The sequence below is a fragment of the Mastacembelus armatus genome, chromosome 1 (assembly GCF_900324485.2).
Source record: "Mastacembelus armatus chromosome 1, fMasArm1.2, whole genome shotgun sequence".
Taxonomy (NCBI): Eukaryota; Metazoa; Chordata; class Actinopteri; order Synbranchiformes; family Mastacembelidae; genus Mastacembelus; species Mastacembelus armatus.
In genome coordinates, this window is record NC_046633.1 from 13,095,730 (window position 1) to 13,106,796 (window position 11,067).

The 11,067-nt window shown below is 41.3% G+C and overlaps 1 protein-coding gene across 1 annotated transcript; it reads right to left on the minus strand.

Annotated features, from left to right (window-relative positions):
* Positions 1 to 4,757: 4,757 nt before the first annotated feature.
* On the minus strand, positions 4,758 to 8,698 carry ddt (D-dopachrome tautomerase). The gene is made up of 3 exons (XM_026302407.1): positions 8,528 to 8,698; positions 7,072 to 7,247; positions 4,758 to 5,063 (listed from the first exon to the last, which is right to left on the minus strand). Exons 1-3 carry the CDS (start codon positions 8,633 to 8,635, stop codon positions 4,991 to 4,993), a joined length of 357 nt encoding a protein of 118 aa, XP_026158192.1. The 5' UTR covers positions 8,636 to 8,698; the 3' UTR covers positions 4,758 to 4,990.
* Between the last annotated feature and the right edge of the window lie 2,369 nt (positions 8,699 to 11,067).

Sequence of the window (11,067 nt, forward strand, 5' to 3'; positions counted from 1 at the left end):
CAAGTTCACAGAGCATTTTATAGTCGATGGCACCATAAAATAAAATAACACACATTTTTATGTCATAGCGCAATGCTGAATTTATTGCATCTGTACTTGCAGAAAATAAAGAAAACTTGATACATATATTTTCTCTTTGTTTCATTATGCAAAATGATTAAGACAAATTGTGTCCCTAATTATTTTGCTATCTGCCAGTCAAGATGGACTGTTTCACTTTCTGTTGGTGCAGGACATTGCTCTCTTCGCACTGTCACTATGTTCTGGAGAACCACACATGCCACAGTAAAGTCACAGGCCCTGTCTGGTGTGAACCTGAGCCTGCAAAGGCACTGGAACAAGGCCTCGACTATGCCTATGGTCATTTCAATTGCGGCACATGTCCTGCTGTGGGCTGAACTGGAATTGTGCTGTGGGCCAGGTGCAGAATCAGGATAAGTGTTATTGTGTGTGTGTGTGTGTGTGTGTGTGTGTGTGTGTGTGTGCGTGCGTTTTAAAGATGTGGCTGGCCAGGGTTTCTCCTGTCACCAAGGAGGTAACCATCAAGCTCTCCTATAGAAACGAGAGCATGCATTTCAACATTTTAATATACATATTGAGATACATGGATAACGGAACAGAGAGGTGTAAGTTACAGGTGTGAGACTTGCACAGATCCAGGCCACTTTGCTTCCATGTTCGTTTTCACATGTGATGCATCACATAAGACCTTAAGCACACAGACAAAAAAAATCTGAATTAACTGTGATGGAATTATCTTTTATAATTAATGCTAAAGGCCACTATTTACCTGTACATTAATGCTGTGGAAGGACTTCATATTGACATAATTGCCTTCATTTACAGAGGGAGCCATGATAAGGATATGAGTCCCATCTATGCAGCTGATCAAGCCTGGAAACCCTAAAATATACAACTGATTTGTGCATAAATTGTCAAATCTACAGGCTGGATGTGACAACTGTTGCTTGTAGTGATACCTGTAATTTTGTAGAATCCCTCTTTGATAAGATGCATGGGTCAGGGGAAGACAACAAAACTGTACACCAGATGTTTGAGCGCAGTCACATTTCTGACTGCCTCTAGACGGGTTCTGATTACCCTCTCACTCAAAAACAACTCTTCACAGAGTAAGTTACCGCTGTAACTGACTCACAGTCAATCTGAACCCACTTTGTGAAACCGACAACCCAGAGTATCCCTCATCTCAGGGTTAAACTCTGGGTTTTCTGGAACAGGCCCCTGGTCTAGACCTGCTTTTCCCTGGTTTCATTTCAGTTTAACCTTTAGACATGTCTCTAGTTTTCCTAATGTGAACTGTCTAATATTCAGTTCCATGTAACCATGTTCCATGCACTGTTCGAAAACACCCTACCATTTCAGTTACGTTCGGGATAAACAGGATCCACTAAAATTAACTGCTGTAAAAAATTTATCAGATAAATTGTTTTTTCAACTTTTTCTTGCATAAATCTGTTAATCAAAAAATATATATCCATGATTTTAACTCTTTAAATGCCAATTCCATAAGTGACGTCACAGATTTGGAGAAAAAAAAAAACACAAAATGACTTATTTTCAATATAAAAAGTGATTGTGGACTGGATATTTATTTACCTTTTATCACAGTCACAGGATATGTCAAAGATTAGTAACAACACTGATTTTGATGCATTGCTCGTTTTTGTGCAGCATCAAGTTTTAATTTTTTCTGACTAATTTACTGTTCATGGATGTTTTTGCCCCATTGTCTGCCATTATAACAGTTTTTGACTGCATAGCTGGCTGGTGGTTTCCTTTGGTGGGAAGAGGTAAAATTTGTGATTTTTACCGTTGACAACCAAGGGGCCCCATAAACCCTGTACACAGGCCTGTGCATAGAAAGCTTAGATTCTGACTTTTATATGGAGTTTTGCATGGACTATATCAGCATATTATAGTGTGTGTGTATATATGTGTGTACGTGTGTGTGTGTGTTCTGTCTTTCAAGCAGGACTTGCAGGATATCACCTCCTGCTCTTTGCAAGTGTGTCTACCACAATAGATGAAAGTGCTGGCTGTTCTTTTTTTTTTGTCCTTTGCACAACGTGCATGTTCCCCTCTTTACTCCTGAGTCTGCAGAGGACTGCATCCCTCTCACCAGTGAGACAGCAACTAGTGCGCGAGACTTGCTATATAACCATAACAATACTGATGCAGAAACCAGAGAATTTCCCTGTTCTACTAGGAAAGTGCACTGCACTACACAGCCATAAGTAGTCACAGTTGTGCAGCCAAAAAATTTTGTTATAATGGCAGTCAATGGGGCAAAACATCCACGAACAATAAATTAGTCAGAAAACATTAAAATCTGATGCTGCACAAAAACTAACAATGCATCAAAATTAGTGTTGTTACTAATCTTTGACATATCCAACATGATAGGAGGGAAAAAAAAATATCCAGTCCACAATCACTTTTTATGTTGAAAATCAGTCATTTTGTGTTTTTTTCCCCCACATCCATGACATCAGTTATGAAATTGGCATTGGAAGGGTTAAAATCCTGGACTTTTTTTTAACATTTAGTAGTTTTGATCAGAACTGAAGTTGATTAACAGATTTATGCAAAAAATGTTGAAAAGAAATATTTATCTGATATATTTTTACAGCAGTTTATTTTATTGGATGTTTTCTTCCTGAACATAACGAAAGGGTAGTGTTTTCGAACAGTGCACAAAGGATAACTACCCCTTAATAATTGTTAGTGTAAAGGTAATTTTTTAAGTTGATAACTAAAAACCTAAAAATTAGGTTGCTGCAACTAATTTTACCGTATCATTTTAAAGTAATTTTATATGTTACCTAGGTAATTACTATAATAATGTTCACAACAGCTGCATGCCCTCTCCCTGACACCTGGACAATGGCCCACTCCCTCAGCCTTTCACATCTGGCCCATCCCATCACCCCACCACTTCACAGCTCCACGGACTCACCCACCCCCCAGCACACAGGCCCCCTGCCAACCCTTGTCCCTCACACCAGCCCAGGTGAGAAGTGAGCTGAGGAAGATCAAAGCTATAGGAAGGTAGCTGGACCAGATGGTATCAGCTCCAGGCTCCTTAAGTCCTGCGCAGATGAACTGTGTGGAGTTATGGAGCATGTCTTCAATCTCAGCCTGGTGGTACCAGTGCCCAAGACACTGCACGCTAAAGACTTCAACAGCTTTAGGCCGGTGGCTCTCACGTCCCATCTGATGAAGACACTGACTGGTCCTGGGCCACTTACGCTCCTTAGTGAGCTCAGCAACGGACCTGCTGCAGTTCGCCTACCGGCCCAGCATTGGAGTGGACGCCGCCGCCATCTTCCTGCTTCACCGTGCTCTGGCTCACCGGGAAAAGCCCGCCAGCGCTGTGACAATTCTGTTTTTTGATTTCTCCAGCGCGTTCAATACCATACAGCCGGTGCTTCTGAGGGACAAACTGAAGAAGGCTGGTGAATCCTGGACTACCTTAGTTTGTGAGAACTCGGGACTGTGTGTCTGACATCCTGACCTGCAGTGTAGGGGCTCCCCAGGGGACCATTCTGGCGCCCTTCCTCTTCACCCCCTACACTGCAGACTTCAGAGCACACACAGAGCTGTGTTCTGCAGAAGTTCTCCGACAACTCTGCGACTGTCGGGCTCATCACTGACGACAACAATGCCAACGACAACGGGCCTCGGATTTGGGGGTGCTGAATCTCATCCCAGCCACTTCACCCTCTGAATCCTGTGGTTCCTGAACTGCACCCCCTCCGGTCCCTGGCTGCCCCTAGAAATTCTGTCCATAAAATTAATGAACAGAACTGGTGACAAAGGGCAGTCCTGCTGGAAGCCAGCATGCCAATATGTATATTACTATCTTCAAATGAGTGTCCTGTGTCCTTCAAATGGAGATGCACAGCTGATTGTGGTTCTGAGGAGCCCCTCCTGTGCTGGTCCATCCTCCTCTGAAGTGGCCAGAGGAGGTCCATCTCCTCTCCACAGACAAATGTTGCAAATAATCACAGACTGAGATCTTCATCCAGGAGCTCCCACTGAAAAATGCACACCTACCTACTGCTTCCTTTGGCCACTATAATTATTATTTAGTTTTGGTGTCCTCATTTCTGTTCAGTTCCTATTGTCTCATATCTCATTCCATAGATGTCAGTGTATCAATGTAATCAGTAATTGGTGCTGATTTTGAATGAAAGTCAATGGGAGCCAGAGCTTTTTTGGAGCTAGCAGCTACTTCCTATATGGCTTCAAACCCGGAAGCAGGGAAGCCCTTCTACAGTCATTGGGATAAGAATAGTACTCCATATTTAGCAGCAATGTGCACAGCGACGGGGGACGTCTAGTTCAGGGGTCTCCAATCTTGGTCCTTGAGCACTACTGCCCAGCAGGTTTTCCAATTGTCCTTCCCCTTTCGGTTTCTAATGGGCTTAACGCACCTGATCCAAGTAATCGGCAGTGGCTAGGTCAGGGATATCTGGAAAATGAGCAGGACAGTAGCACTCGAGGACCAGGGCTGGAAACCCCTATATATCACTATCTTACACTTTGCTTGTGCCTGGACTGAACTGAGTTGAAGACCAAAGCAATATATTATTTTAAATGACATAATACATACCTTTAGCTTTTGGTCCTCTGTAGAGAAGAAGCTTAGGCCACTAGACAGATATTTGTATTCCGAATCTGCCAAAGTCACCATTCTTTAGGCAAAACTTACAAAAAACTTTTTTTAAACATGATTTTTGTTAAAGTAGTGAGATGTTTTATTCTGTGTGGTTTTAGGATGGTCTTTTATAACAGTTTGGAATATGTAACTGTGGGAATGTTAACAGTACTGGCTTTTTTAAAGTCATTGAAAACATAATTTTTTAATAAGATGATTTAAATTACTATCTTTATTTACTATGATTAATACTGATCTATCCAGCCTGCATCATCATCTTCATTTAGGAGTGATACTCAGATGTGTCCTTCATAAGAAGCTCATGACGGTTCCCTTCTTCCCAACCTGGTGAGGCTCCAGTGCAAGGAACTGAATAACAATCCTGTTGATCAGAAAACACTGCCAATTATTACTCAAAGCCTTCATTCATTCAAATATGAAAAGAACACAGGACACAACAGAAAGTAACTGAAGACTTAGAACACAAGACTTACTGCACTAATTGTGGGATAACTGACCAACAGTAGGGTCTTGGAAGCTAATATATTTTGTTTTGAGATGAGATCCCCCCTGAGTATCTGAAGTCTCAAGTCAAGTCTGTCGTGGTTGACACACCTCTGCAACATCGCATGGCGATTGGAGACAGTACCCCTGGATTGGCAGACTGGGGTGGTGGTCCCTCTTTTTAAGAAAGAGGACCAGAAGGTGTGCTCTAACTATAGAGAGATCACACTCCTCAGCTTTCCTTGGAAGGTCTATGCCAGGGTGCTGGAGAGGAGAACCTGGTTGGTGGTAGAACCTCAGATAAAGAAGGAACTATGCGGTTTTCGTCCTGATCATGGAACACTCAACCAGCTCTATACCCTGTTCAGGGTGCTTGAGGGTTCATGGGAGTTTGCCTAACCAGTTTACAGGTGCTTTGTGGATTTGGAGAAAGCATTTGACCGTGTCCAACGTGACACCCTGTGGGCGGTGCTCTGGGAGTATGGGGTCCGGGACCCTCTGCTAAGGGCTATCCGGTCTCTGTACAATGGGAGCAGGAGCTTGGATCGCATTGCCGGTAGTTAAGTCAGAACTGTTTCTGGTGCATGTCGCACTCCGGCAGGGCTGCCCTTTGTCACCGGTTCTGTTCATTGTTTCTATGGACAGAATTTATGGGTAGGGGATGGAGGGAGTCCAGTTCGGGGACCACAGGATTTCATCCCTGCTTTTTGCTGATGATGTGCTACAGCGTGCACTGGGGCAGTTTGCAACTGAGTGTGAAGTGGCTGGGATGAGTCCCCCCGGAAGACCTGGAGGAAGTGTCCAGGGAAAAGGAAGTCTGGGCATCCCTGTTTAGGCTGCTGCCCCTGCGATCTGGCCCCGGATAATCGGAAGAAGATGGATGGATGGATATATATATAATTTTAACATGCACCTCAAAACACAATCTAGGGGTAATCATGGCCTCATACTTGCATTATCAGAATTTTACCATCTCAAAATCATTGCCACAATCAAAAGGATCATGTCTAAACCAGACTTGAAGAGACTCATCCATGCATATATCTCCAGCAGGTTAGATTACTGTAATGGCCTGCTCAGGGGGCTCTCAAAATGAGCTGTAAGGCAGCTGCAGTATATTCAGAACACTGCTGCTCAGGTCATGACTAGAACCAGGAAGTACAACCACATTACTCCTGTTCTCAGGATGCGCTGGCTTCCTGTCGCTCAGGGAATAGACTTTAAAACAGCACTGCTTGTGTATAAGTCTCTTCATGGCTCAGCACCACAGTTTATCTCTGACATGTTGATGCCATATCTCACATATATTAGGCATATCCCACATCTGGGAGTGTGAGAACATCAGGGACAGGCCTTCTGCTCATGCCAAGAGTCAGGACTAAACAGGAAGAAGGATCGTTTCAGTTTTATGCAGCTGAAATCTGGAATAGTCTTCCTCATGATGTGAAACAAACCTCAACTCTGATAATATTTAGTCCAAGCTAAAAATTTTTCTTTTCAGCTTTGCATATGACAACTGAAAGTGTTTTATCTGCACTCATTCTCTTTTAATTTAAAGCATTTTTTTTTACTCTATTCAAAATCCATATTTTACTGTCTTTAATTTGAATTCTTGCCTATGCACTTTTAACTTTGAATTACTCTTTGTACAAATTGTCCTATACAAATAAACTTGCCTTGCCTATATATGCATAGCCTTAGCCAATTTTTAAATGAAATCTAATGAACATGTGTGTGATGGGAACTGAAGATATTTATAAGGAAAAAAATGTGATTAACAGTAGCCCTTGTTATTCCATCTCTGCAGACTGTGTCTGTACTATTCTAGTATGTACTTTTACTTCTAAAGAAGCTGATGCTACAGTATCTGTGCAGGCAGCACTCACCTGTCTTCAGTAAGCCCAAGTTCTTGGGTCAGAAATTCGAAGATCTTGGCACTGTGCTCCTTGTTCTTGTCAGCAGTGTCAGTCACACCAATAGCAGACACTGTCAGCATCACACATGGTGAACAAGAGGCTGCCATCAGCATTGGCAGCCCAGGCTTCACCACCACATTCATCCTCTGAAAGAGAACCATAACAACCATCAGCAGGGTTGAAGCAGGTAAGCATGCATCCTCTAAAGAGAGAGGGAGGAATAAGCAGAAATATACATAGAAAATGTGATACTCAAGAGTACGAGTTAATTTTCCTGTATCTCAATGACTGGTCAAGTGTCCTTGAGCCACACAAGCAACTCTTGGCTGACTGAGCCTTTTTCACTAATAGTATACACATTATGATGGCAAACAGCTTCTGAATGTGCCACGCCACTATTTTGTATGTGGTGCATTGTGATGGCTTTGTACACAAGTCCATGGTGAACCATCAGCACAGACTCACTGAAAGTTTAAATTTGTTGAACTTGAACCACAGCCAAACACTGTCGCCCTCAGTGTGGTAAATACCGTGCTGTCCAATGTTGCTCTATAGTGGAAGACTGTTTTAATGTGAATACTGTTCAGTGCATTTCTGTCACAACCATTGTCACTGGGCTGAAACTAAGTCTTCCACAGCACTTACACTCGGGGGTCAGAATCCGTTTGGTAGGAAATGATGGCCGAAGAAACAAAGTGCTGAAATCCAAATTACTCTTGTCCACTACACAATTAAGTTGAGGAATTATATGAAGAGATACAGAATGAACTGACTTCTCGTCTACAGCTTGATGATCTGGAGTTAATAAGGTTTATCATAGTTGTGAATAACAGACTCCATAAGCAGGATAATGTCTCTCTCTCTGGTGAGCCGCTCATAGTGACCTCTTCTCCCTACAGCATTTGTTAGAGGGATGCTATCTACAGTGTGGAGATGCTGGGTCATGGTTAACTGCTCTGAATGTGGAGCACAATATGCAACCTGTCATGGTGCAGAATGCTGCTGCCGGGTACTAGTACTCGAAAATGTAACATATTTATATATTTAATTTAATATTTTTCCCCATTCATGAAATCCCTATATTGTATTTCAGAACCGGTTTTAAAGTACTATGCTAACGTACAAAGACAATGGTATCAATCTTTAAGAGCTTCTCTGACCTTGTTCTGCTTTACCCTCGTTCTCAGCATGAAATGCTTTTGGTCGGTCAGACAGTCAGTAAACTCTCCGCTGGTCAACGTGCCTTTTTATACCGAGCCCCAATTCTCTGGAATGTTCTCCCGTTAGACATCAAACCAACCCCTAGTATTTCTGTTTTTACGAAAAGACTGAAGACATTATTATTATTATTATTATTGTTGTTATTTTCCTGTGCTTACTGTAAGTACATGCTACAATAAGCAGGTCATACGTCATGTTAACTCACGTCCTGCGGTTTCCCCAGAACAGCTGCGGTGCGGCTGCAAAGCTTCTTCAAGAAGTCCTCACAAAATGAGGTAGCGGGCAAATTACTCTGTAGGTCAACGAAAGGCATCTTAATGACTGACCCAGGCTGAAGGCTGCTCACAACTTTGTACAAACAGCAGCGTCACTTACTTCTTCCGGTTCACACTTTCAAAATACGTGTAATGATTAAACTGCTAGTGTATGTTTTGTTATTTTACTAAAGTAAAAGTAAGAAAGTACAGGGTCTAAGATGTAAAATGTAAAAAAAAAAACAAAAAAAAAGTTAAAATGTTTTTTTTGCCGTCAATGATACACAATACATCTTTTGATGACGGGTAAGTCAGCAAAACTAAACAAGTTCGACACAAAAAATAGGAAATTCTTCTTTTATTAACAACCTGCACAGTGCTGGTACAGGGAACAAAACACAACGCATTCACCATGGAGCCGACAACAGTTCTTTTATATACGGTCATGGATGGAGAATTTATTAAAACATTCTAACATGTGTCACTTAACTGATTTCTTTTTTCACTAAATATAAGATGATTTTACTTTCCACAGCCTTTAAAAAAATCAGTTCACCTTCACTTTAAGTATGAAGTCAAAGTCATAGCTAAACATTTTCCATTACAGGTTGGAAGAGAGTTCATGCTCAGAATAGGGCATTTTTAGTACCTGGAATGAAATCTTGATTGGACTGGGCTTATGTTTTCTTTGGTGAGAGATAGGCAGCAGTTGGTTGGGGAGGTTTCACCTACATAAGTAATAATTAATGTATTAAAAACTGTTACACAGACACACACACACATTGAAAGATTAAATTGCTTTCTAAAACTGGTTTGTTTACCTTGTCTTTTGTGCATTTCTTTCAGTTCACCTTAGGCATTGTCCATTCAGTCAGGTTATGTAAATATCAAGATAACATACTTTATTGGTGTATGTTCTGTGCTGCTTAAAGACTGTGCTGCCCAACTGTGTGAGCCTCTACAGAGGATTTTTCTTCCTGAGTCTACAGTTGTTAATTCCGGGTTCCAGTGTTTCAGGAGTGGCACCGGATTCAGAATGAAGTAAAAAAAAAAAATAATAAAAAAAATTAAATAAAAAATAATAAAACATTGTCATGTTCCTCGAAGCACAGGTCGAGTTGGAGGAGTAGCTGCAATCTTCCACTCAAACTGACTATTAAACTTTCATCATCAGAACAATTATAAATTTGAGAATCTTGAATCATCTATAAGACCTTAGTTATGTTTAGACTAATGCAACTACAGGGGGACACAATCCAGTGTCTTCATGTGCCAGTCCCAAGTCCTACTAAATGCAGAGGGTTCTGTCAGGAAGAGCATCCAACATAAAATTTAAGCCAAATCAAGCATGCGAATCACAAATATGACTTCCATACCGGATCGGTCGCGGCCCAGGTTAACAACGACTGCAACAGGTGCTGTTGACCTATTTTTTGCCCCATTGAAATGAATGGAGAGAATGTTGAAATCCCCTTCATCTTTGTCCTCTTTCAGCTTTAACTGTGTCAGCATACGTTCAGCTAGAAACACCATTTGACCTTTAAAGGGGTCTAAAGACATTAATCTATTAGTCTTGTATTCAGCTTTTTGATACCTGTTACAGTTTTTGATTAATCACAGTTTAAGTTTTATGGCATTTTTAGCTGTTTTCTGAATTTTACATTGATGTCTATGGGAGCGGAATGTTCACAGCTAGAGTGGTGACATCATCAGCTAAAGTGGGAGAAGCTGTTCTCTCTAACTCGCCGTCACGGCCGCAATTTTACCTCCTGATATGCCATTTGCTCAAAAGTAGTAGAGATTTTTGTCTTCTTTCAGGTAATGCTGTTCTCATTTTGATAGGACCTGTGGTTTTTTTGTTACCAGGTGGCCAAACTCACAGAGAGTGACTGCTCTCCCATTATAAAAGAGGTCCAGGAGTTCTGGTGAAAAACACAAATGAAGGCTGTTCCTAAATGGCCAGAAATCTTTCATTTTTCTTTCATCAATCTCTGTGTTGAAGCCTCCTGGCTCTGTTAGTGAAACATGTGGGCCATGTTGTCTTCTCCAAGCAGGACATGACAACACTTTCACAATAAAAGTCTACAGTTGTTCATAGGAAGTGACTGCACCTTTCTGAAGTATAGTGAGTATTCAAAATTAAACTTCAGCTGTTAATTGAAGGTCATGTGAGTGCACCACAGCATGCTGCACTTTCAAAATAAAAGCCTTCGTTCTGGATTCTTTCAAATTAAAAGTCAAGAAATAAAAAAATAAGCCTAAAATGTACCTTGGCTATTGGCATACAGCTTTAGACACTGACTTGGGATGTTTTCAATGTCAGCCACGGTGTATTCTCCTTTGTAAAGTATAATGAATATTCAAACTAAAGTTAAGATTGTAATCTAAGACCACGTGAGTCTCCTGCAGCACTTTGGCTTATCAAAATAAAAGCCTTTTATAGCATTCTTTCAAAATGAAAGCCCTGAAACAGCAACATATCCTAAAAATG